Raw genomic sequence first — 27,210 nt, forward strand, 5'->3', positions numbered from 1 at the left:
GAGGAAAGAAGCCACTGGATTCCTCAAGGAGGCTCATCCAGTTTGACATGTCCACACAAATTGGGCAAACACCAGCAGCTTAGCCAAATAAGCTGGAATCAATTGATACCTCATTCCCTGTAACCATGTCTTATACACATGCCCAGCACAGAGAGAGGGGTTCTTGTTAAGCCAACCACCAAAGTCTCCTCCTTTGCGCACTCCCAGGATTTCAAATTCAGGCTGAAGGTAGCATGGGGGGGTCTGCATCCCCCGCCACGGCAAGACAGTGCACACAGATCAGCTACAAACAGGGCCATTGTGTGCCATTTGTTCCTCTGGGAGGCAGCGGCATTCACAGTAGCTACGTGGCAAAAGCTCCAAACATCAAACACCAACCATCCAGGTAGGCTCTGGAGGAGAGAGAATCTGGGCTGTGATGTAGATACGGAGTAGGGAAAGCTTCGACAAAAGGGGGCTCCTAGAGAACAGCCTTTGACCACTGACGTCTCAGTGCTTGTCCATGGCCAATGTACTCCCGTTGGCCTTGGGTTTGGGCTTCGACTTGAAGGAAAAGCGCTTGATGAGGCGCCGAGAGAAGCTGCCAGATTTTTTCCTGCCAGAGGAGCTAGCACCGGCATTGGGCAAGTCATCATGAGACTGGCTGAGGCCGGCTTCCTTCTGCTTGTTCTTCCTCCGGAAGATGAGTTTGGTGCCACTCCGGAGGAAGTTCACTGCAGTGGGAGAGAGAAACACGTGAACATCCAGGGGACTCTGCCACATCTTATGCCACCATCCGAGCTTCTCTGATGCCAAAGCAACAGGGTGAAGCTCTGCTGAGGTTCTGGGCACCACCTGGGCACACACACAGCCTCACCTTTGTGATCTTTCAAGCTCCTGGTCTCCAGAGCACCTGTCGAGCCTGTTTCGGATTCCACATCCTCCAACGAGGGCCTTTCGGAGATGTCCGAGCGCGTCGTCTCATCCAACTCCCTTTGGGCAGAGTATGAGGCTTCCAGCTGCTGAGTGGCATCTGTGGTGCTCTGCCCATATTCAGATATGCCGGTTGCAATGGAGTCATCCTGGAGATTGCCCTCCAGCGAGGCAGCGTAACCAAGAGAGAGAGCCATCTCGTCTTCGGCAATTGGTACCTGGGGTTGGGTAGGCGAGTGAGAAGAATGAACCAACAGAAGCCCAAAGTAGTCACTGTCTCCCTGCCCCCACCCTCTGATCAGGACTATCTCTTCCTTCCTCTTCATCATTCAGGGCTTCCTAAGAAAGGATGGCTGACTCCAAGCAAGTAGATAAGCAATTACCTTGGAAACTCCCGAGATTATCAGTGTACTTCGCTTTGTCGGGGTCTTTTTGGCAGGTTTATTGGTCAAATCTGTCAGCTGCCTGATTGCCGTCTCGGCCACTGGGTCCAAGCCATTGGATACGTGGCTGCTTCCTGGAGGAGACACAAACACACACACATGCGTGGATATTTGAGAGTCATTGTACTGTATTGCTTTATGGGGAAAGTGAAAAAAGTGTGGAAGACCTTCCTTCTTTGCCACTCGTACTGTCTAGAGCAGGGGTTCCCAAACTTGGGTCCTCCAGCTGTTGTTGGACTACAAGTCCCATCATCCCTAACTAGCAGGATCAGTGGTCAGGGGTGATGGGAATTGTAGTCTAAGAACAGCTGGAGACCCAAGTTTGGGAAACACTGGATTGGAGGTCCAAACTGATCGAAACAGATGTTGAAGTGCAGTCTGCTTTTAATATACAAGGTGGGCCAGTTTCTGCACTCTGTTTTCACCCCATCTTTCCTCCAAAGGAATTCGGGGTGGTGTATGTGGCTCTTGCTCCCTCCCTTTTCCCCACCTCAGTTTTATCCTCTGAGCAATCCAAGTAGATTAGGCAGAGGAGATGGTGACTGGCCCATGATCACCCAGTGAGCTGCATGGCTGTGGGGGGATTTGAACCCTGGACTCCCAAGTACTTAGTGCAACACTCACAATTACGCTACACAGGCTTCTCAGTGGCTCATCCTGGTCTCCTCCCAGACAGGAACAAAGCAAGCCAGCAAGAAAATAGATGAGGAAGAGGACAAGCTTTCCATGGGTTCATCTCCAGCTGGGCCCAAAGGACTCTTCAAGCATTTCCCTGGCATGATGTGGGGCAGGGAAAGGGATGCCACTTGGCCTAATCCTTGCAGCTCTTTCTAGTGTGATCAAGGACAAAAAAAAAAATGGCTCCCTGGTGACTTACTACTACTGCAGGGGGAAGAGCTGGGACAGCCATTTTCTGGAAGCATCGTGGTCACTTTCTCTGTCACTTCCACCTTCGATGGAGACCTTGAGGGTGAATCTGGGCTCCAAAAGAAAAGGGGTGCAAAATCAGCAAACAGGGTTGCAGGACCCAATAGATGCTTCACACACAAACAAACACACACCCCTTTCCAGGCTTTCTTACAATAGGCATGTGGTTCACTTGCTGGGGAGGTGGGAGACTCCCTGCCCTGATAGAACTCAGTATCCAGTATCCTCAAAGCAGGCGTGCTGTTATACGTCAGAGTGATACTGCTGCACAGGGCCCAATATCCAAGGGAAGGCAGGGACTTCAAAGCAGAGGGGTTGCTATATAAACAACAGCCCTGAAGGAAGCGGGCCATTTCCATCGGGAGAAATCCTCCTCTACCCACCAAGTATGTTTTGCCTGAAAGCGTTGGATGAACTTTAAGACAAGGCTCATGAGACCTCAGCCCCAGAAATATAGGTGAAACCCAGAAAATTAGAATATCATCGGAAAGTGCATTTATTTCAGTAACACAATTTAAAAGGGTGAAACCAATATATGAGATAGATGCATGACATGCAAAGCAAGATATGTCAAGCCTTTATTTGTTGTAATTGTAATTATTTGTTGTTAGGCGGCTCAATTATAAATGGAATGTAATTAATGAAATGTAATAGCGATGTTTATTTTTGTATTATTGTAACTTTTTGTTTTATTACTGCAGAATTTCCAAAAGAAAGCATTTGTAAAAATAAAAATAAAAATAATAAGCTGCATTACTGAAATAAATGCACTTTTCGACAATATTCTAATTTTCCGAGTTTCACCTGTAGAGATCCACACCAGGGACAAGTAAAATATTACTACTACTACTACTACTACTAATAATAATAATAATAATAATATTCTGTTTATACCCTGCAGTGAGGAGGTCCTTCTGCCTCTCACAGCACTTGCTGCCAAGTGCATCTCCTTTACAAATCGGTCACCAGCTACTTGCTGTATCTCTCCAGATCCTGGATAAGATGCTCTGTTTCCAGAAAGGTGTTACTCCCATCACTATGGCCCATTTGGCAAACAGGCTGGGTTCATAATAAATTGCTGGTGCCTCTCCAGCAACTGCAGTTCCCTCTTGGCTCCCTTTGCCATTCCAGAGGAGCAGAGAAAGCAGCACCACTGCGCTTGTGAATGAATTAACACACACACACACACACACACACACACACACACACACACAGAGAGAGACAGGTGAACACACCCTGAAAGCAGGGTCCCCTTACCAATCTTGCAGTCCATTTTGGGCCTGGACTGGATGGTGGTGACGGTGGTGACAATGGTCCCGTCAGGCATGATGGTGCGGTCCATCTCAATCTTTTTGGTGGGGGTGATGCTGGTGCGCAGCGAAGAGGCCAGCTGAAGCTCCGGCAGTTCCTGATAGAGCAGCTGCCAAGAGAGCCAAATGCAAACCCTTCAGACAGACAGAGGTGGGGTCACATGGACACACACCGGGGGTGGCACTCAGCTCAGCAGCTCCCCATCAGCAGAACCAGCTTCCCTCCAACAGCGGGTGATCTTCTTGCCCCAGAACAGGAAGAGACCAGCACCCCAGAACCTGCCTGCTTTGCTCTTTCTGCAGCCAAATTGCCTGACATAAAGCTGGCCTGGCCTTGGGAGAGGGATTTGCACGCAGAACAATAACAACAACATTTTTATTATTTGTTATTATTTATTGAATTATATATACCCGAAGGTCTCAGGGCGGTTCTCATAAATTTATATTTATATGCCACCAAACTGACTGGGTTGCCCCAGCCACTCTGGGCGGCTCCCAACAGAATACTTGAAACATCAAACATTAAATACTCGGGTTTCACCTGCAGCTTCTCCAGGCAGAGCTGAGAGAGACTCCCTGGCCCAAAACCCTGGAGATGCACTGCCAGTTAGTGTAGGCAATATGAGCTAGATGGACACAAGGGTCTGACTCAGGATGAGGCAGCTTCCAGTTGGTTCAGTTGGGAGACAAGGGTCCGTGCCCCTCAAGGGACTGTGGCAACATCAAGGAAGGAGGCCGGCGCCTGTGGCTAATGGCTCTGAAGCAGGGGTGGGGGTGGGCGGGGGACCCTCCAGTAAGTTGCAGCTGGACCACTTCAGTCTCAGTCTCAGTCCCTTGCTTCTCCCTCCCCAACATCTGCATACAGAATCTCAAACTGAAAGAGGGAAAGCCCTGCAGAGGCCGCTGGTTATTCTACTCCAGAGATTCCTGCATGGAATCCTTGCCCCTTTCGCCTGTCACTTCACACTTCACCTCCACTGCAACAGCTGCTCCTGCAGGCAGCTTCCTGACAGCTCCTGGGGTCAGTGCGTACTGCCGCTGTCCCCGTGGCTCTTTGGAGGGGGAGTCCAGCGGAATAGTGGCAAATCCCAAGAGCACATCTGCAAGAGAGAAGCAACAAAGAGGGGACACAAGTGGAGATTCTCCTTGGTTCCAGGCGCTGGCAGCAGCCCATGCTATTCCAACTTAAATCATAGAAACAGAGAATTGTAGAGTTCAAAGGGATCCCCAGGGGTCATCTAGTCCAACCCCCCCAAATCACTGATCCCTTCTTCCAAGTCAGCCTCCAACCTAGCTGCTCCCACTGACCACTCATTAATATCCAGCCACCGCTTCTCAGTGTCCAGCCAGTCCCTGACACTTCATTTGAGAGCCGCCACCAGGCCCAGCAGCCTTGGCCACCCACAGGTTACAGCAATCCTCAGCTCCATGGCTGGTCCCAGAAAACACTTACCTTCTCCAGAACTGCTGCGCCCAAGCACACTCAGCTTCAGCTCTCTGCTCCTCGATCCAAGCTCCCTGTCCAGGCACAGGAAGAGGAAACAGGCATTCAGCGGTTTAGAACACTCTCCCCCTGCAAAACACGGGCTCCTTCTCCCATCCTCAAATTTGAGGTCCATGAGTAGTGCTCTCCAGGGGAAACGGAAGCTGCTCTGCCCCCTCTGGGTGGAGGTGCTGAAGGGAAAGCATTGAAGTGCTGCAGCAGGACACACAGTCCAAGGAAGTTGGCTGCAAACCAGAGATGGCGCTGCCTATTCCAGAAAGCCCTTGGGTTCTGGCCAGCCAACACACCCTTCCCCAAATATGCAAAAGAACAAAAAACCGCTGCTCCTTACAGAACGAGCTTGTCTGCCCACTCCACTTTGGCTGCAGGGCTGGAGCTACTGGCTGGCACCAACTTCGTCCTCTTCAGCTGCCGAGGGCTGTCCAGCTCTGCCACGCAACACAACTGCCCACTTCCTAAAAGGGACAGAGAGCAACATTGGGGTGAGGCCGTGCAGACACCTGAGAAGCCTTGGGAGGTGCTGCCCAGAAAGAAGAAGCAATAGGGGCCACTCGCTGAGCATCACTAGGCTGAGCAGGGATTTGTCTGCCCAGCCCAACTCACCTGGATTCCCACCCAGATCTTTGCACATCTTCAGCACATGCATGGCGGACTGGAAAGGAAACCCGCACTTCTAAAGTCACCCATCCCCTGAAATCCGGCTCTCCCTTCAGAGTCTTAACCCTTTGAAAAGCCCCAAGCAGGTGGCTATGTAGTGATGCTGCTTACAGAATCGCCTTCACCCCTTGGCAAGAGGCATGCTTGGTTCTGCAAGTGAGAGGTGTGACGAATGTCCCTCTCTCTATTACTAAAACGCGACACAGGAATCCAGAGGTGAAGCCACACACACTCTTCTCCCGCCGCCTCCCAAATAAACCACTTTATACTTGGGAGTTTATAAGTAAAGAGACCCTCCTTCCAGCTCACGTGGCCTGATATCAAAGGAAAAACTCTAGGCTGTTTGAAAGAATAACCTCCTGTCACCAGTAAAGGGTCCCTCTCGGGGCCTGATTCCCCCTTACTGTAAAAGTTTGCCCCTTTCCACGCTGGCAACTTGTGGACACCTCAGGTTATCTTTCTAAGCCTCCTCAGTGTTACTCTAAGACACAAACTTTTGCCTCCTTTCCTGAGCTAAGTTTTGTCCTCTAATGAGTTACCACTTCTGTGAGTCCTGATACCTTGCTGGAAAAATAATGGCGATACTTCTTGGCACAAAAGAGAAGAATTTTATTAGAACATAGTTATTTATTTAACATTTCATGTGTTTATAAGATTCATTTCGGATGTAGGTAATCTCCGTCAAACACTTAACATCTAGCCTTCCTGAACCTCATCTAGATCCCCACTCTCCTGGCCTCTCAACTCTTCTTCACATCTAACCACTCCCTCCCCCTCTCCTTAACTGACAAAACCGCTACTCCCTCCTTTTAAACTGGGAACAGACCCGCCCCCATCAGAATGTTATGTCAGTCAGGCTGGAGGTGGATTAACTCTTTTCCAGCCAGGTAGGAATAGATATTTCAAAACCGTGTCAATCCGTTTACAAGAGGATGCAGCCAACATTAGGTCTTCACACCTAGCCCAAAGCTGGCCCAGGATGCCCCATGCCATGCCTTCAAACACAGGTGCTCACTCCCACCCCGCAGAGCAGCCAAAGGCCTGAAACATCTCCTGTGCCTGCAATCATACCTCGAGTCTCCTCAGAGCCCAAGTGCAGAGCTCGCAGGTGCTGGAGAAGCAGCTTGGGCACCACTGGGGCAGCTGTGCTGGATGGGGACCCCTGGGAAAGTTTACTGTAGGACACCTGAGATAAACAAGGAAGGAAAGGACATGAGCAGGGAACCACTGGCACATGCAGTCCCAACTCCCTCAAGTCATGAATGGGGACCTGCAGAGGTGGTTGGACCGGACCACAATTCACATCAATCTCAATCATTGGGCTAGGCTTGATGGGAGCTGGATTTCCAAAACTCCCCATCCTTGCTGTAAAACCAAATGGCTGACAATAAATGCCAGCTACATCCAGGGGTGTGGATAATAAATAAAATAAATAAATAAATAAATAAATAAAATCTTATTTATTTATTTCCCACCCATCTGGCTGGGTTTCCCCAGCCACTCTGGGCAGCTCCCAACAGAATATTAAAAACACCATAAAACATATAAAAATTCCCTAAACAAGGCTGCCTTCAGGTGTCTTCTAAAAATCAGATAGATGCTTATTTCCTTGACATCTGATGGAAGGGCATTCCACAGTGCGGGGGCCACTACCGAAAAGACCCTCTGCCTGGTTCTCTGTAACCTCACTTCTCCCAGGGGGGGGGAGCCGCTCCTTCAGGTATACGGAGCCGAGGCCGATACCAAACTTCCCCCGCTCGTACTGGGCTAGAAGGAAGAGTCCCCTCACTCAATAGCAAAGAGGCAATTTTTTTCCTGGTTCCAGGTGAGGCTGTCCATGAGCCTTCCCCTACCACCACCCCCTTACCCAACCCCGCAATCACACAGCAATTCCATGTGGGGAAAACACGCCAATGTGGGAAAGATCTTTACCGCATTGCTGCCAGCGACACAAGCCTTCAGATTCACCATCATGGCAGGCTGAGTGCTGACGACAGAGTCCTCAATCAGGTCCTTTATGGTGGACAGGTCCACTTTCCCGTCATTCTCCTGGATCACAAAAATAAGGTCAGAAAACAAGCCCAGAAGGTGGAAAAGATTGCATTTCTTGCAGAGAGTGTCCCTCCTTTACAGGAAGGTTAAAAGGCACCTGCAGCCAAAGGGAGGCATCACTCTCAAGACTTCCACTGACCCCAGGAAAGGAGCTTCTATCAAGTGTTCCGTGTGTGTGTGTGTGTGTGTACTTTTTTTAAATTAAATTTTCTATTTTACAATTTAAAAAACTGATTTAAACATCCTTAATATATTAATGACTTCCCTTCTTCTCTTTCCCCTGGTTCATTTTGCATATCATAAATCCCTGCATATTTTACTAAAACAAAACCATTCAGTATTCCACTATCTTTTATTTTTATTTTTTAAAGATTAAAAATTATCTTAATTGATTCCTTAAAAAAAATACAAACAACAACAAACAATAGTATTCTGCTATCATATCCATCAAAACTTATTTACTTTGTTGAATTTATCTTAATGCTGCCAACATTTTCAAGTGTACACATTCCCCCCCCCATATATTCAATAGACATTTTCCAATCTTCTCTAAACGTATGTTCTTCTCTTATTCTAGATGTTAAGTCTGCAAGCTGCACCCTCCACTGACCCCGGGAAAGGAGCTCCTATCAAGTGTTCCTATAGCACCATCTGGGTGCCAGGAGTTGTAGAATACAAAGCTTTCATTTGAGCACCCCACGCAACGCAGGTCCTTTCAGATTCATGGGGCATCCTGAGCAGGTTGCAGAAATGGCCCGCTGAAAAGCAAGGCAAGTCTGGCAGCACTTTCCTATGCTAAGATGTCTCACGTTATAGAGAAGCCACATTTGCTCCCTCTGAATGTAGCATCACGTTCAGCAAGCAAGCCCATGTAGGTTTGCATGAAAGACAGGGACATATGTCCACCCTGCTGGAGCATGGAGGTGAGCCAGGACAAGCATGGTAATGAGTTTGGTTCTATTACTGATGGCTTGAATCAGAGTAACAGATTTTCAGCACGCTGCATGTCTTCATTAGCTGACCAGCAGTAGTGGCTGGAACCCTTGGTAGGTGAAACCAAGTAATTCTAGTTTTGTCCCCATCCTCCTCCCTTTTGAGCTCTACAAGGGGCCAAGGAGGAGGAAGCTGACAGCCAATGCTGATAGTTGTAAGGAAGAAGGCAGGCAAGTGGGGGCTGGCTGAAAGCAGACTGAAATGGGGAAGGCAGCCCCCCCCATTTGCCCTGATGGAAAAACATTCACTGCTTATCACTGCTGAATATTTGTATTAAGAGCAATACCCGTTTGCAAAGGGTCACCAATCAGCTTCAGCATAATCTGTACTTTTAACTTCCCTCTGACCTCCCTGGTTACAATTCTAGCCCCCCGTTACCACCGGCGCCACTCCCCCGCCCCCCATGTGTATATATGACTGCAGTTTTTTGGAGAAGTCTCCATGCACCGCATGAAGTGGGCTCTAGGTCATTAAAGCTTTTGGCATAATGAACTAGTTGATTTCGCCAAGTTGCTTTGCTGTTTCTGCTGCAATCTCACTAGCCTTGCACACACAGTAGCCAAATGAGGGGTGTGACACTGAGCTTTCTCTAGCAGGAGGGAAGAATTCTAAAGCAGTCATGTGTGTAGAGTCAGGACCAGTGGAGTCCTCTGGCTCCTCCTTGCAGAACAGGCAAGTGTGACCTCCCACCCGGCATTCCTCATCTGTTTGCTCACTTCACGTAGCTGGAGCCTTGGAACGACGGACAGGTTCAGCTCTGGTCTGTCTTTGAATGCCCAGGATACCAGCAACCCTTCATCTTGAATCTCCTCCAGGTGGATCTCCAACTGGCCCAGGAAAAAATAAAAGTCTTATCATCACCACCACCACCAGGAACATCATCTGCACAAAGATATTTATACCCACCTATTTTGTATAATCTGTAGGATGGCAATATTAATCCAAGTAAACAATATCACAACCCAAGCTTTTATGCAAAGTAGACTTAAGCAAAATAGGCAGAGGCCTCTACCTGCAGACGCGCCCAGGCACAAACGCTGCTAGCAGCAGCCTCTGCCTACAATAACTCAGAGGGTGGCCCAGGGCAAACTTCCTGGCAGGGGGGACGACACAGAGTGGTGGAGTGGGCAGGGGTGGGAAGGAGAGAAAGCCTCAGATCCCAGCCCCACAGTTACCTGGGCCTGCAGCACAGCCAAGGTGACGTGATAGGTGTCCATGGAAACGGCAGCTGGAGACTGCTGAGTGACTGAGACAGGGAACTGCAGGGTGCTGGCAGAAAGGTGGCAACACAACATCTGGAAGGAGAGTCGGGAAGGGAGAGATGGTCATTGTGCCCAGCTGGAGGGCCAGCCAGAAGGCAGGTGACAAAGAGCAGCAGGCAGTGAAGATGGTTCAGGGGAACATTCAGGGGTTCATTGTTACCACTACGCCCAATACCAGACACCTCCTTTTGTGCATAACTAGGGTCAGCTGGTAGGGGGAAATGATTCTATGTTTTTATATGTGCTGGAAGCTGCCCAGAGTGGCTGGGGAAACCCAGCCAGATTGGCTAGGTATAAATTATTGTTGTTGTTATTTCCCCAACTACATCTCTCTCATTTTATACATAAATGTAAACCCTGCACTCAAGCATGTGGCCTTGGAAGGAACACCTCTCCCCCCCCCTCTCCCCCCTGCATGCTTATGGTGCAAAGTGGGGGACACTCATTCTCTCCACAGCAAATGTGTTTCTCCTCATGCCTGCTGAGAATCATGGGTTCTCTTCTGATTTCCTGCCCGGATTCTGCCCTGGTCTTCTCCATGTCACGGCAGGAGCTTCCAGCCTCTGCTGCTGCGGCAATTAAACATTCATGCAAGACTCACTGCCTACATCCTGCACAGAACAGCTAACTCTTCTTTGATTGCCTGTTGGCCTCCACTTGTTTCTCATGATGCTCCTTGGTCGCTTTCCTTCTCTGTTGCTCTCACACCATCTCTCTCTAATCACCACTAACTTCTCAATGATGTTTGACCTTCTCCAAAATATTCCCTTTCAGAACCTCTGCCTCACAGCCCCAGTGTCTATGGGGAATCCTTTTCAAACAGAGGGCCACACATTCCCTTCTAGGCAGCAGCTAAGGGCCACATGCCAGTGGTGGGTGGGGCCAGAAGAAAAGTGGGTGGAGCAACAGATGCTATTTTGACTTCCATACAGTAGGCTTGCTTACACACCTCTCTAACCTCCACCCAGGCAAGCAACAATATCAAAGGGCACATTCCAGCATGGGAAAATTTTTTCAAGGAGGACATGGAGCAGGATCTGTCAGGGGTGTGGCCTAGGAGAGTCCCAAGGGCCGGATAGAGAGGCCTGCAAGGGCCGCATTCTACCCATGGGTCTGAGGTTTCCCCTCCCTGGTCTAGGCTCTTGGTTGAATGTTAGCCTGGTAGTTTTCAGCAGGTATGTTTTCATCTGACACTGAGAGGGTCAAGAGCATCTGTCAGGAGGTCTGTGTAGCTCCTGAGACTGCCAAATCTTCCTGCCCACACTAAACAAAGCTGGGCAGGCCCAGGGCAGAAGCTCCTTTAAGCAACCATTTCAGGAGTGCAAATTAACACAGGAATCTGCAATCCAAAAACAGAGCCTGAACATTGCAAAGAATGGCAGGAAGAGGGCAGGGCAGCTGTCTGGATCAGGGCGGGCTTTCCAGTGGTTTGGTTCTGAGCACTGAAGGCCACTGGCTAGCAAATTCCGATTGGCTTTCACTGCTCCCCCCTGATCTAACATTGTGCTCCCCTCTAAATGTGGTGGCAGGGGAACGTAACAGCACAAGGATCAGAATGTGACAGCAGCAGCCTACCATACTGCGATCCGACTGGTCCGTGCACGTCACGTGGTCAATCTTGACAGCCGGTAGTTGCTGAGGACTCTCCTCAAACGTAATCTGGACTGAGCTCTGGGTCAAGAAGAAAAACTTGTTACTCCCCAGGCCAGGAAACCCCAACACAAATACAGTCATACCTTTGTTTAAGTATGCTCCGGTTTGAGTACTTTCAGTTTAAGTACTCCGCGGACCCGTCTGGAACGAATTAATCCACTTTCCATTACTTTCAATGGGAAAGTTCACTTCAGGTTAAGTACGCTTCAGTTTAAGTACAGACTTCCGGAACCAATTGTGTATTTAAACCGAGGTACCACTGTAGTTGAAAATGGGCAAGGCAAGCCTTGCCACACCAGCCATGGCACAGGGGATGGGCAGAGGCATTTCACAAGGCTCATGGACCACTGAGGAATCCCCTGCAAGCATCCAGATGTTGCTGTACTCCAGCTCCCATCAGTCCAAGGCAATGTGGCCAATGGCATTGTAGGAGTCCAGCAGTCCAGAGAAGGGCACTGTTTCTCCACCTCTGGCTTATGGACTCAGAATTGACTTTCAAGCCAGTTATTTCCAATTCTCGGTCCATAGAGAAGACCCTAGCAAGTCAGACCTCCCCACCAAGTTATAGTCCAAAGAAGCTTGAGAACCCCCAAAGGCAGCATCTAATAATAAGACTTTGCATTTGTACTGTATAACTCTTCAAAATGTTCAAAGTGCATAAATTATCTAGTTGGACTCTTTACAACAACCCTATAATGTTAAATCAGTATTACTGTCCCCCCTACCCATCCAGTGTTCAAAATTAGCCAGGCGCCAGGTGCATTTTGCAACTGGCATGAGTCCAATTGCGACCACCTGGAAAACTCTGGATGCCAGGTTTACAACTGACATTTCCATCTGGCTGACCCTTCCAGGTTTCTTAAACAGCTAAGCAGAAGAGCTTATTTATTGCATGTATATCCTACCTTTTTCACCAAAGAGTACATGGTTCATGCCACGACCCCCTCCCCAGTTAATCCCTACAATGACCCCATGAGGCAGGTTAAAAGGCTATGACTGGCTCAAGGTCATCCAGTGAGCTTCATGACTGAGTGGGGAATTGAACCCTGATCTCCCAGGTCCTAGTCCGACACTCTAACCACTACACCACCTATGGGGCAGCTCTATAAATCAAGCAGGTAAATAAATATGGTGAAAGCAAAATGTCACTTAGAGAAGGGTCTGAAATATTCTCCTTGAAGATTGCATTTGTTTTATTCTAGATTGTTTTATTTGATGTTTTAAATTTAATGTGTTGTAAACTGCTTTGAGATTTTCTTCTTTAAAATATAAAGCAGTTTAGAAATTAAATGAATACTGTAATAAATAATAATAATAATAATAATAATAATAATATATCACCACAAAAACACTCTGTTGTGGCATCCAAAACCTAGGTTTAAGATGCCATTTGGCAATTAACTTATACATCTGAGTTTCTAACACTGCTGCTCTCCCATAATTCATTGGGGAAAAGGAGAAAACTTGACTTCACTGCAGAAGTGAGGATGAAACAGGAGAATTCCAGATTCAAGTGGTACTGGGGCAGAGGGAGAGAGGACCACACAGGTTGAAACCATAGTTTCTGGCTGGGGTTGTGTGCTGCTGAATAGAAACCCAATGGGGAAATTTGGCAGGTGAAGCTTCCCCCAGATGTAAGCAATCAGAAGTCTGGACCTGTGCGATTTTGACCTGGTAAGCACCATGCAGAAAACTAGATCAGGCAGCCCCGAATCAATAACTCCTCTAATAACAGCCCTGCAGTGGTTGCCTGTTTGGAAAGAGAAGAGATTGGTGTGCCCTGCTGGGCAGTTCTTGGCAACAAGGCAAAAGTGAAGGCAGGAAAAGAGAGTTCTGTGCTTCACAAGCAGCAGGGAGAGCTCCCCGTTTGCTGCAGTTCCTCCTCTCAAGGTATTATTTACTGTGTGCCCAGCAGCCAAGGAGCTGCTGTGAAAGCAGCACTCCCCTCCATTCAAATCTCAGATCCGTAGGCTGGCCAAGGCAAGCAGGTTAAGCAAAGGCAGAGTTGCCATGGGAGCCGGGGGTGGGGTGGGGAAGCTGGCCCAGCGAGTGGCGGCACAGAGGCTGCCTCCGCACTCTGCAGGACCCTGGCAGTCACATTGGACAGTCTCTGAGCAACTAGAGGAGAGGAGAGGCTGGCTGGCTGGCTTCCTTCCAGTTTGTTGAAGTGCCCCTTTCTCTGGTCGCTGGGATCCACTGAGGCAGATCCACTCACAGCCTTTCTCTGCTGCCACCAACTTGGGGAAGGAAGCCTCCGCTCCCGTGGCTGGGACTCTCCCCAAACAGGCCTTGATCTCCAGGGAGAAATGCAAACATTGGTTGCTGGCAGTGAATTCCACTCTGCAAGAGGGCTTACCCAAGAAAGCAGCTTAGTCCAACCTGGAGGAAAACAGGTTTGGCTGGTCAGCTGCCATTGCCCTGCAGGGAGAGCAAGGGAAGGACTCCCTGCCCCCAGTCAGAGGCACTAAGGCCATCACCTGCCTTGCCAGTCCAAACAGACACTGCTGCAACCTTCCCCCTCCCTCTTCCATTGAAGCACACAGCAAGGAAGGGCAGCTCTCCCCTAGGCTCTTGAGGTTATTCAGCTCTCTTGTTGATCCAGCCACAAAACACATCTTCACCAAGGCCTTCCGGACTGTTTCTGGATCCAGAAAAAACTCCTGGTCCTTAGCAAAGCTGCCTTATAATGAATCAGACCATTGGCCCATTTAGCTCAGTGCTGCCTACACAGACTGACAGCAGCTCTCCAGGGTTTCAGGCAGGGATTCCCTCCCAGCCTTACCTGGAAATGCTACCTGCATGAAAACCCCGTGCTCTACCACTGAGGTATTCGGGCCTTTCAGGCCATACTCCCTTCCCCATCAAACTTTCTGCAAGCATCTCCCAAGACAGTCCTGCCCAGCTCCTCCTGCGCATTCTGCCATCTGCTTCCAACAACTCTACCCATCTGGTGGCCCTCAGAGCAGCTCTATGTTCCTTCTAATCCTTAATCATGATCCACTTGTTTTATATGGCCTTTGGCACCATCCCTCAAGTCCTCTCCTCCCCTTCTGAAAACCAAGGTCATATAATTGGAGACACAACCTCCTATCCATGTTTCACTTCCACCTTGTCTTGAACCTTTAACCTGCAGGTCCCTGCCCAGAAAGACTCCACAAAGCACCATCAACACTGAGAGCATAACAACCAACAACCTGGGCAGGTCTCCCTAGAAAGACACAGGTCACAGCTGTCAACCCTCTCTTTAGGCAGCCCTGTTCAGGGAGGCTTTTTTTTTTCTTTTTTTTTCGGTTTAAAATACCTTTATTTCGAATAAGGATTTAAAAGTTATTTACACCAGATCTTTCCAGATGTAAACATACAAATAAAATATATGACAAAATACATCACACCAAACCAAATTCTCAAAACTAAAATTATACATACCAAAATCATATCTCAGAATGTATTCCACTTCCACAAATAAACAAAACTTCCAACCCTTCACCATCATATCTAGTTTTTGTTGTTGTTATTGTTGTTATTACCCACAGGTTGGTTTATATCGACTTTAACCTCGAATTCTTCCTCTCTTTTCTTAGTTTCACTTTTTATATTTTACAGATATCGCTCAAGTTCTGCCAATAGAATGTTGTTGTTGCTATATGTTTTTAAATACTCTCTAAAAATTTTCCATTCTTTGGATATCTTTTGGTATTCTATATCCCGCGCCCAGCCTGTTAATTTCGCTAGCTGTAAATATTCAATCAACAGAGTTTGCCATTCTGTTATGGTAGGGGGCAGTTTGTCTTTCCATTTCCTTGCAATCAGAATTCTAGCGGCGGTCAAGCTATACATCATAAGCTTTCTGTCTTCCCTTTTAAAATTATCGGGCAAAATGCCTAGGAGGAAGATTACGGGTTGTTTCTTAACAGTTGTTTTGAATAATTTTTTGATTTCATTATAGATCTTATCCCAATAGTCTTTAATTATGTCGCACGTCCACCACATGTGGAAGTACGATCCAGGTTTTTTCCCGCATCTCCAACATTCAGGACTTCTCCCTTTATACATCTTTGCTAACTTCTGTGGGGAGAAGTGCCACCTATATAGCATTTTCATGCTATGTTCTCTCAGTGAATAGCACGCTGTGAATTTCAGATCTTTGGTCCACAAGCGTTGCCATTGCTCCGTTGTTATGTTATGTCCACAGTCCTGCGCCCATTTAATCATGACCGTTTTGGTCAATTCTTCTTTAGTTTCCCACTCTAGTAGGAGGTCGTATATCCCTGAGATATTTTTCTTTTTCTTTATTAATAGTTCTTTTTCAAATCTTGATGTTTCCTTGGCCAATCCATTACTGATATCTACAGCTAATTTTTGGCGCAGCTGAAAGTATTGGAGCCAGTCCGTCATCCTTCCTTTAATGTCCTCATACTTTTTTAGAGTTATCTCTCCATTCTCTATATCTGTAACCTCTCTGTATGACGGCCAGCTCCAATCCATATTTCTTCGTTTAACCGCAATGGCTTCCGTTGGGCAGGCCCATAATGGAATTTTGGGCTCTAGAATTCCTCTGAACTTGGTCCAGATGTTATACAGGGATTTTCTTATGGTGTGATCTAGAAATCCTCTGTGTGATTTTATTTTCCCATATAACAAATATGCGTGCCATCCAAATCTTGTATTATGGCCTTCTAAATCCAATAACTCTCTTTCTTTCAAAACTATCCATTCTCTTATCCATACCAGCCCAGCAGCCGCATGATAGAGTTCCAGATCGGGAAGTGCAAAGCCTCCCCTTTCTCTCTTGTCTATCAACAATTGATGTTTTATCCTTGGTTTTTTCCCGTTCCAGACAAACCTCGCTAGATCTTTCCTCCATTCCTTAAAGCAAGTTTTCCCTCCTAATATGGGTATTGTCTGGAACAGGAACATCAATTTCGGTAAGATGTTCATTTTTACCGCGGAGATTCGACCCCATAGAGATAGGTGGAATTTATTCCACGTTTCCATATTTTTCTTTCTCTCTCTCCAGGTTTTACTGTAGTTATCTTCCATCAAATTTAGATTATTGTTTGAGATCCAAATTCCTAAGTACTTTACTTTCTTTTTTATTTCTAATTTGGTTATGTCCTCTAATTTCTCTTTTTCCTCCTTATTTAAATTTTTTGTCAACATTTTTGTTTTTTGATAATTTATTCTTAAACCCATCGAGTCTCCGAATTCTCTGATTGCATCTAGGGCTGCTGGTATTCCTACCTCGGGGTCCTGTGTTGTAACAATTAGGTCATCGGCAAACGCCCTGACCTTGTAGGAGTTTCTCCCAAGCCTAATTCCTTTTATGTTCTCCTCAGTCCTGATGTGCTGGAGTAGCGGTTCTAATGCTAGAATGAATAGAAGTGGGGAGAGGGGGCACCCCTGTCTAGTACCTTTATTTATTTTGATTTCCTCTGTTAAGTTCCCGTTGATTAAGAGTCTAGCTTTTTGCTGTTCATAGATGGCCTCCAATCCTCTCCTAAACTGCGTCCCCAGCTCCATCATTTCCCATTGTTTTTTCAAGAATTTCCAAGAAACATTATCGAACGCTTTTTCAGGGAGGCTTTTAATGTTTAATAGATTATTGTGTTTTCTGTTGGAAGCCGCCCCGAGAATTATTATTATTATTATTATTATTATTATTATTATTATCATCATCATGCTGGAAATTCCCTTATTCCAGCGCCGTTTCCCGCTACTATCCTGGATTGTTAGATATACCGTAGACCAGGGGTCAGCAACCTTTTTCAGCTGTGGGCCGGTCCACCATCCCTCAGACCATGTGGTGGGCTGGACTACATTTTGTGGGGAAATGAACGAATTCCTATGCCCCACAAACAACCCAGAGATGCATTTTAAATAAAAGGACACATTCTACTCATGTAAAAACACACTGATTCCTGGACCGTTCGCGGGCCGGATTGAGAAGGCGATTGGGCCGCATCCGGCCCATGGGCCTTAGGTTGTCTACCCCTGGCTTAGACTGTCCCTGGGACAGGTGAGGCTGCTGATCCCTTATTTTCAAATCCGAAAGTTGACAGCTATGACACAGGTACACCTTCAGACGATGCTAAGACATGCCCCACCCCCAACAAATCAGTGCAAGGTTGTTGTGTGGATGTAGATTGAAGCATCCAACAGCATGTTTGCATCGCTTCTTCTGTTAGTTTACAAAGGCTGAGATGCCTATAAGGCAAGCATCTCTTTTTCACAAGGTTTTGCCTTCCCTGGGATTAATCTTCCCCCAACCAACAACAAAAAAGTCATTTATATTTATAGTATGCCACGCTCTTTGGGAGAGATGAGCCTCACACTGGTCGCCTGATTCCTTGACAACCTTCTTCAACATAACGTATTTATTTCTAATTTCCAAATGTATTTCTGCATGACTGCATCATTAAATATCAGGGTGGAAAACCATACAAATAATCACAAAAGTGACTGGCTAGTTAAAGAAAAAGGAAGGAAAAATGTGAACAGCTGCACAGCATAATAAAGCCAAGAGCTGCATGGAAGTTAGCAGCATGAATGCCTGCCGAATCTCTGCTCATGGGACAAGTGACACTACCGGTAAATTCCTGACTTCTGATTGAGGCTGGTTGGATCTGTATACCATGGGGGACAACTATAACTGTGCTCCTGCAGACGATCAAGCAGTGATACAAGGGCTCAGTTATCCTGGACCTAAGCTGTTCAGGGCCTTGTGGATCAACACAAGAGCCTTGAACCTACCCAGGTAGCTAATGGGCAACCAGTAGAGATATTTTAGCACAGTCATCACATGCTGTCAGCCACCTGCCCTCATCAGCAATCTAATCACTAGCTGGAGTTTCCAGGCACATTGCAGTCACCCAGTCTAACACATGGACTACATTGGGTATCATGAGGCTTCAGCAGCTGTTTGCTTGCCTTGTGGAGTGGAGCACATTGTGACCAACTTGGTGAATCCATGACTTTTTGTGTGGAGCAGGGGAAGGGGGTCTTGTGGCTCTTCCGTAAGCCAAGCAAGTATAAAACCTAAAACCCAGAGATCCATTCTGGAAGGGAAGCACCTTGGACAGCAGCCACCTCTAGCCTCCAGGTTTCTGAGGGCAGTAGCTCCAGGGCACCACTGCTCAACTAGTACAGAGGGCACAAGATCAATCGTGAGCCTCCATTCTCTCCAACCGGTGCCTCTTGTGCCAGCTCATAACTAGAAAATGCCTAGAGATAGGTTTGGATTTGTTCCGAAAAAGGAAAGCACCTGCTAACAGAAACAGAAACTGGCTGGGCTTCCGGGTTCAGCGCCAGCGCCGATCGGCGGGGTTTCGTCTCGTCTCCGAGACGGCCCGTCCCTGCTAGGAGTGGGGAGGGACGCTGCGCCCCTTAGAACCTCGGGAAGGGCGTCCCGGGGGCAATTTGCTCGGCACAGGCCCAATCCGGACTCCCCAACTCTTCGGTTAGCTCTAATAAGAGCTCCGGAGCGAGGAGGGTAGAAGTCGCGGGGGCCATTTTGAGCGGCAACGTTATTCTAGCAGGGAGAAGCTTCAAGCCGAAGGCGGAGAGCACTGGATTCTTCCGAAAATAAAACGATTGGAAAAGACTGTAAGTAACCTCACGATTTGGATTATAAAACAAGGAAGAGGAAGCCACCCCCCCCCACGGCAACAAAAGAGACAGTAAATAGAAACCCGAAGCCATAAACAGAAGATTTGCAATTCAAAAGGATCCCTCAAAGGCATCAAAGAGAATCTCCCCTTTGATGCAGGGTGAGAAGGGGAGAGAGATTGTGGTTTATGACTGCCCTGCAGCAAGAGGTAAAGACTGAGAAAAATCTTTCTTTTCCTCGGGAGCCGGCAGCCCAGACAACCCAGTGAGTTGATCAGGATTTATGAGTCAATTTTTATTCCACTTTGTATTTCTGGACTTTCTGGAATTTCTTTTTTGGTTTAAATGTTTGTGAAATGTGAGTTCGAACTTTATTGTTAATAAGACTTGAAGAATGCAGCCAGCTTGTTAAAATGGAGTCGAGAAAATAAACTGTGATCATATTCCACCCCACGTGACAAGATTTGACCTTGGCAGGATTGAATTATGTCAACAAAAAAGTGTTCCCCTGAGTTCCAGCGGTCTGTTTTGACCTTAATGTGGGAAACAAGAATAGAGCTATGTCAAGAGGAGACACGACGGCAAGAGTTACAGCAAAAATTTCAGATGGTGATGGCAGAATATGATTTTTTAGGAGATGAAGCTTTTGACACTGAAAAAGATGAATGTGAGAATGACAATGATGATGACTGTGATTTGGAAGGAAAAGATGAAGATGAGGACTGTGATGATTCAACACAAAATGAAGCACACCACGAAAAAAATGATGACTTTACTCTACAAAAAGTTGGATGGAGTGCCCTGCTCTTGAGGGGGGCACGATTGGTATTATTGGAACTCCAGAACGCCCACAGGGAAGAAGGAAAAAATATGCAGAGAAGAGAAGAAATTCAGGGGTCCTGTATGGTGGCCTGGATGGCAAAAGACTGTAAACAGGGGGTGGGGTGAAGGGAAAGTGATGTTGTGATTATATGGATGGATTAACAGGTTTATAACTGGTCTGCTGATTATGGAATTTGCTGGATTGGGGGGGTGGAGCCGGTAATCGGGGATGTAAGGTTAAATTGAGAATAGTTATAGTTTTAAAAGTGAATGGATTTTGGAAAATGTGAAAATATGGAGACTTATAGAGGGAGGAAAAATTAGGCACGGGAAGATAAAATGGGAGTTTGATTTTTCAGTGATTTGAATATTAGATGAAAATGTTAGCAATTGATTTATAAGTTGTATAAGATACAAAGGTGTATTTTTATAAAGTAAGAAACTGTTGCAGATGATAAAAAAGGGATGAAAACCGGGGAAGGGGGGGGAGGGGAAGCCCACAAAATATGGTTTTACAATCATGAATGTAAGAAAAAATTTTCTGTTTTGTAATGTTTTTTTCTCTTTTTTTGCCCTTTCTTTTTTTTCTTTTTTCCTATTTCTATTTTTCTCTTTTTTTTTGGTATGACAATAGATGGTTGGATGGATGGCCTCCTGCGTACTGCCCTGGTTTGCTGGAGCTCCCTGGTGGCAGGGGGGGGCTTTGGGGTCAGGGGAGGGGGAGGAGGACAGAAATCCAAGCATAAAATGGACCATCTCTGACTGTTCACATACATGGGATACTTCTGTGGCAGGGGAGGACCCATGTGGGTGGGTAGGAAGGAGGTGGAAAAGGTGTTTATGTATGTACCGTTTTTTTGTTTTTTTGTATTCTGTAAAATTAATAAAAAGTATGTTTTAAAAAAAAAGAAACAGAAACTGGCTGAAGAGAAGGTTGCAGAGGATGGCAAGCATGCTGTGCTATTAGGGTCTCTAAGCCACAAAGCCCCTAGGATGGAGGAAAAGGCAGCCCAATCCTGCCCTGCTCCAGTCAGCTCTGAGCACCATCAAATGACTCACACAAGTTATCCGAATTGGCAAAATTCAGCATCTCTTAATGCTTGGAGATCAAAGTTAAATCAAGTCCTTTTCAATGTGGCCAGTAAAGGTCTACTGTTAGCCTTACCATGATGCTAACAGTATGAGTCCTCACAGCAACAGAGACAGCCAAACCATCTCAGGCCACCATGTGTGTTGCCAGCTCTATTTTATCTCACGTAAACTGGCTCAGTATAAGGCAGATTCCAATCTGTCCATCATCTGCCCCAGTACTGTCTCTTTTGACTGGCAGCAGCTCACTGAAGATGTAAAGAGCTGAACCTAATCACCTGGTGAAGGCCAAGCAAGTGCTCTGCTACCACTGAGCAACGCTCCTTCCCCAAAGGGCAGGAATGGTGATCCCTGGACTGCTCTAACAAGACAGAACAACGCAGAAGGAGCAGAAGTCAACATCTAAAATAAATGTGAGAATTTAACACAAGAGAAAACAACTGTAAGGTGCAATCAGGGCATTTTTTCTAGAAAAAGAGGATGCTGGGGCTCACCACAAACTTTCCCCTTGTTCTGTAAGAATAGCAATGGTGCTCACCTGAGAAGTGCCAGAGCTGAGCTCCGGCTGGAAAAAAAGCCCTGGGTGAAATAAAAATGCAACCTAGGAAATATACAGTTGGTTTCTGGTATGGTTTCATCAAAGCCAACAAGAATAAAAACTGGGAACATGAAAAATTATGAGAATTCTAAACCCATTACTATTAGGTTGATGTACCTGGAAAGCACAGCAATAGCAAGAGAACCAGCAAAATCCAGAACTCTTGAATACTCAGAATATTCAGGAAGGGACAGAAAGCCTGCAGAGTATGACCCAATATCTAGAAGTAAGGTTTCTTCTTTCATAAATTAACCCTAATCTGGTTGTGTAGGGTTCCCTGTATGCCTTCCAGAAATCTCGGGATGCATTGTCATCTGAACAGGATGCTTGTGAACAACAAAAGACTGCTATTTCATGAGTCCCCAGAATGTGATTCCCATCTGCTTGGGCAGCAATAATGCTTTAAGTCATTAAAATATGAGCAGGAAAGATGACAGAAGTTCATTGAGTCAGCTGTTTGTGATAAATCACTGGAAGATGTGAAGCCCGATGGCTCAGTCCCTTCACACTCCCAAATGCAAACAGAGCTTGGCCTCAAACTCTTGCCGTCTCCTTCCTGCACATGCTGGTGGAGAATTAGAGGGAAATGGTGAGGCAAAATATGTAGAATATTAAGTCTAGTGCACTGTGAAATGCAAAAAGGGAATGAGAGGTGGGGGGGGGAGAGGAAGAGAAGTTCCACATACATCCACATCTTTTCCACCCAGCACATTTTTAAGGATTTTCATTTTCATGAAACTAAACAAGCATCCAGTTCTCATTAGCTCTCCCGCCCGCCTGCCCGGCCGCCCCCCCCAATCATCCCAGGGTTTTTGTTTTTTTTCATGAGCTAGATTTCTGTATGGCTTCTCTACAATTCAAATTGCTAAGAGGGGAAAACTGTGACATCAGAAGGAGCTAAAAATAATCCTATCCAGAGGGGACCTGAGATCAGTTGCCTCCAAAAGAACATTTATCCCAGATTCCTCTTGGATTTTCAGAGGGAGAGAGAGAAGTTTTCATCACTGATTGCACAGAGAAGGATCCAGCCTTAAGCCCCTCCTTGCTCCCCAGATGAAAGATCATCATCATCATTGCAGTCATTGTGGATTAGGCGGGGGGGGGGGGGGGTAGAGAGAAAAAGCTTCTTATTAAGAGGCCAGAATGTTTTCAGTGACAAATCACCAAAGCCCATCAGTACTCTGCTGAAACTGAATTTCACCTATGTTAAATGAGAGGGCTGGCAGGTAGTACAGGAGCAGCCTCCTCTTTGAAAAGAAACTCTACAAACAGGGTCGGTCCCTTCTGGAGACCCCCCCAAGCTTCAGCCTATCCTGAAAAGCTAGATACTGGTTGCCAGGCATGGAACATTCCAGCTATGCCAAGAGAGCCCAAGCAGACATGCAGGGCAGGTTGTTGGGACTACAGAGGAAAGATGGAGCAAGCAACTGGGCTTATGATGCTCTTTAGCAAAGAGAGAGAGAGAGAGAGAGAGAGGAGGATGGTGTCTCATATTTGCCAGCTTCCTTCCATAATATCTGTAATGAAGAAGGACCCCAATACCTACATACGGTTTTGGTCACATGAAACCTGCTTGTTTTTGAGACCACAGAAGCACCTCACAAAGGGCAGGAAAAGCTCCTGCCCAGTTTCACACGCTGATCAGCTGACAGCTTGCAAGCTTGATTAGGTTTCCGCCCTGCCGCTGCAAAGGTCATTACCGGTTGCTCTTTCAATCTGGCTCCGATTTAAAATTCAGATCTTGCGGAAACAGCTAGAGCTGCCATCTTTATTCTATTCATTTTGCTTCTAACGTTGCCTCCCACCCAGTGAGCTAGTCATGCCTGCTCCCTTATCAATATCCTCACTCTGGCTAGTTATGAGCAGATTTCTCAAGTAGGTGGGTGTGAACCTAATGCATACCCCAAGTTCTTCCAACAGGCTTCTTCACCCAAGAGGATTTTTCTGCCTGGGAATCTGTCTAGTGCAGGAAACCATGCATACAAATCATAACATATTTATCTTCTGCTGCATATGGTTACAGAAGCATAGAACTGTAGAGTTGGAAAGGACGCTGAGGATCATCTAGTCCAACTCCCCCAACCCCCGCAATGCAGGAATATGCAGCTGTCCCATACAAGGATCGAACCTGCAACCTTGGCATGATCAGCACCATGCTCTAACCAACTGAGCTATCCTGTGTGTCCAAGAAAGACATTTATGGCTTCCAGCCTCTGTACAGGTAGCAAAACAGAGAAGCACCTGTGACATGCTATGGAGTGCAGCAAACAAATTGGAATGGGTTCAAAGGATGCCAAAAAAGGTGGACCATGGAATGGAAAGCAAGTTGTCCCCTGAGGAAAGCTTGAAGGAACAAGGTAGGTTTAGCTGGGAGAAGAGAGGACTGAAGAGGGGGAGGAATGTGGAAGTACTCTTCTTGCAGGCAAGAGGCAAAGACTGGCATTCTCTGCAGCTCCAGAAGGCAGGACTAGACTGAATAACCTTACATTACAGGAGGGGAGATTTGGGCTGAACACGAGGATAACCCTTTGGATTGTAAGAGCAGCTTGGAAACAGAACCAGCGACCCTGGATGGGTGGCTGGGCTCTCTCCTGCTGGAAGTACTTGAACAGAGGCCACCCAAGTGAGGTGGATGCAGCAGCAGAAGCTCTGGATTTCCAGCACTGAGGGAGTGGGGCTGGACAAGGTGTCCCTCCCTAGTTCTATCTAGGTACACAAAAGACTCCTGAGGAAGAGTCACCAACTCCCAGAGGCCACCATGAGATGGGGAATCGCAAGTACCGGTTGGCCCACATCCACTATGCAAGTTTATGATGAAGCTGCCCTGCGCTGGCTTAGACTCACTCTCTCCATCATCGTACTGTATTTGTAGTCACACCAAATAGGGTGACAGAAATGCAACAGTATCAGAAGACAGCTTGCATTTCCTTTAACAGGTAGGGTTGCCAGACTCGGTAGAGGACAGGACTTCTGTGCCTTTAATTGCCCTGCTCTCTTTTGAGTCTGGAAACCTTAAAGAGAAACCAGCAGACCCTTTGCTTGGAAATTAAACAAAGGGCCTGCTGGTTTCTCTTTAAGGTTTCCAGACTCAAAAGAGAGCAGGGCAATTAAAGGCACAGAAGTCCTGTCCTCTACCGAGTCTGGCAACCCTATTAACAGGATGCTGCACGCAATGGGTGCTGGGGCAGAAGAGAGACAGCAAGAGAGAAAAATTCACACAGGAAAGCCTTGGGTTGGGAAGGGGGAAGATCTGAGGGAAGACTGAAACAGGAGGCCCTTAGGAAGGTGCTTTCCATCCATACACAGCTGCCGTTGCAGTTTTCCTTTGGATTTGGTATCATTTACTTTAAACAAGACGCAAGTGAAGGTTTCAGCTTGCACTGGGAGCAGTCAGCCTGGCCTCTTGTACATACCAAAATGCCACTGCCCAGGCAGCCAGGAGAGTGGGGTGCCTGCCCATTGTGTTAAAATGCCTTCTTAAAGAGCAGCTCCTTCCTCCCCCCAAAGGAAGATGAACCCAACTCCACCCTGTTATCAGTGCAATGCTCTTTAGTATAATTGCAGTCTTGGTATTTTGCCCTTGTTTGCAAACTTTCGCCACCCCAGATGGAATTGCAGTGACCTTTGGCTGATGTAACAAAACGCTTGATTATGTAGTTTACAGGAACACCAAGGAAGAGGGTTCGGTTCCAGGAGCCTGCCAACTGGAGTCCCAGCACCTGCAAGACTGAGAAGCCCAGGAACTTTGATGCGCAGATCCCTGGAGCCGCCCCCACCCCAAACAACCTAATGAAAGCTGATGACACAAGGGTGGCACATTGCTGTCACCCCAGCCAAGCATCCCTTTCCTCCCCTACTTCTTTACTGGTGCCAGAGTCAACACAGAGTCAAACTGGTTTACTCTCCAGGAAAAATCAGGGCTGACTTTCCATTTACAGTATTGCCATTTTAATTGGAATAATGCCCCCCTACTTTTTTTTTTTTAAAAAAAGCATTTCGAAATTAGAGGAGAGGGAGATACACCAATCGGAAGGGAAGCAGTTTTGGGGGCTTTTAGGGTCCCCAAAATGAGAAAGGAAAGGCACATACAGTACAAGCAAGAAATAAAAACTTTCGCCTCCCCTTCCTCTGCAAAGGACGATACCACCTAGAGGCAAAGTGCCCCTGCCCGGTCGCTGCTCCCTAACCTCTGCGAGAAATTGGCCTGGCTGGCGTGGGTGGACAGCGCCGGCGAGGAACCTACTGCTTTGCACAGGGCCGGGCAAAATGCGGGGGTGGAAAGGGAGCTCCTGGCGGCGGCAGGGCAGCTCCTTGGGCAGAAAGTGGAACCCGCATCGCTTTCGTCTTTGCTGCTGCGTTTGGCTCTCGGGCTGAACCACCGGCAGGACTGGGGACCGATCTCTGAACAGGTGCAGAGCGCTTCCCTCTGGCATCAGGTGCCACCTCGCGCAGGCTTCAGCCTGGGACGCCCCTTTCTCCGCGGGGTCCGGCAGTGCCGGGAAAGAGCAGGCAGTCGAGGAAGGCTGGCTCGAGGCCCAGGTGGCTCACCTGTCACCCTCTCGGTGTCACCCACCGAGGGCGCTGCCCAGACGCACCGCTTGCCACCCCTCCACACCGGGACCCCCTGGGGCCAGGCAGTCAAGCGCCTGCCCTCGCAGCCTGGGAATGGGTGAGGGTGCTGCTGCCAGGGGACCCAGTCCCCACCCCGTCCCGCCCCCCGGCCTTGCTTACCCCGTGCCGGCGGGCCTGCTCGTTGAGGGCTCTCAGCCAGGCTCGCTGCCAGTTATCGCGGAAGGCTCGGAAGGCGAAGAGCGACTCCAGCAAGCCGCGGGCCCCCGCCGCTCCCTCGGAGCCGGCCCCTTCCCGGGCCGAGCCCAGGCGCCGCAGGGATGCCCAGAGGCCGGCGGCCGCAGTCGCAGCTCGGCCCCGCGACTGCAACGGCGGCGGCGCCTCCTTCGCCGGCCGGTGCCGTCCACGCCACAAGCCGCGGGCGAACTGCAGGAGCCAGGCCGAGACGGTGAGCAGCGAGGCGGCAAAGAGCAGCACCAGCGCCGCCCAGCCCAAGCTCAACCCCGGCTCCGGCTCCGGCTCTGGCTCCGGCTCCATGGCGGTGACTCACGGGGCGTCGCGGCACATCGCGCTCCCTCCGGGGCAGGGGCGTCGAGGAAAGAGAGCCGCTTCCTGCCTTGTTCCGCGCCGGCTTCGAGCTACAGGGGGAGGCGCGCAGCGCTCTCCTTCCTTCCTTCTTGCCTTCCTTCCCGACCGTGCTGGGCGGAGCGCGTTGGAGCTGGAGACGAGCTGGCCTCGACGGCCAGTAGCGGCTTAGCTGGGCAGGGCCAAACTCTGCTGCTGCTGGTGGTGGTACTGCTGTCGCCGCCTCTTC

The 27,210-nt window shown here is 48.0% G+C and overlaps 1 protein-coding gene across 1 annotated transcript; it reads right to left on the reverse strand.

The window, feature by feature from the left end:
* Positions 1 to 27,176, reverse strand: C2CD2L (C2CD2 like). The gene is made up of 14 exons (XM_035140026.2): positions 26,559 to 27,176; positions 11,636 to 11,731; positions 9,974 to 10,093; positions 9,515 to 9,625; positions 7,686 to 7,802; positions 6,825 to 6,939; positions 5,428 to 5,551; positions 5,046 to 5,110; positions 4,565 to 4,692; positions 3,540 to 3,702; positions 2,233 to 2,331; positions 1,296 to 1,429; positions 857 to 1,130; positions 1 to 713 (listed from the first exon to the last, which is right to left on the reverse strand). Exons 1-14 carry the CDS (start codon positions 26,931 to 26,933, stop codon positions 490 to 492), a joined length of 2,145 nt encoding a protein of 714 aa, XP_034995917.2. The 5' UTR covers positions 26,934 to 27,176; the 3' UTR covers positions 1 to 489.
* Positions 27,177 to 27,210: the final 34 nt, after the last annotated feature.

The sequence above is a fragment of the Zootoca vivipara genome, chromosome 15, assembly GCF_963506605.1.
Source record: "Zootoca vivipara chromosome 15, rZooViv1.1, whole genome shotgun sequence".
Classification (NCBI taxonomy): Eukaryota; Metazoa; Chordata; class Lepidosauria; order Squamata; family Lacertidae; genus Zootoca; species Zootoca vivipara.

What these genes read in the sequence shown, in the direction of transcription:
- C2CD2L (XM_035140026.2), bottom strand. Translation starts at nt 26,933, where the DNA reads ATGGAGCCGGAGCCAGAGCCGGAGCCGGAGCCGGGGTTGAGCTTGGGC. An exon ending in CAAAATGGACTGCAAGATTG is followed by an intron (nt 2,332 to 3,539) that starts GTAAGGGGACCC and finishes TTTGGAGCCCAG; the next exon opens with ATTCACCCTCAAGGTCTCCA. An exon ending in TAATCTCGGGAGTTTCCAAG is followed by an intron (nt 1,131 to 1,295) that starts GTAATTGCTTAT and finishes ACCCAACCCCAG; the next exon opens with GTACCAATTGCCGAAGACGA.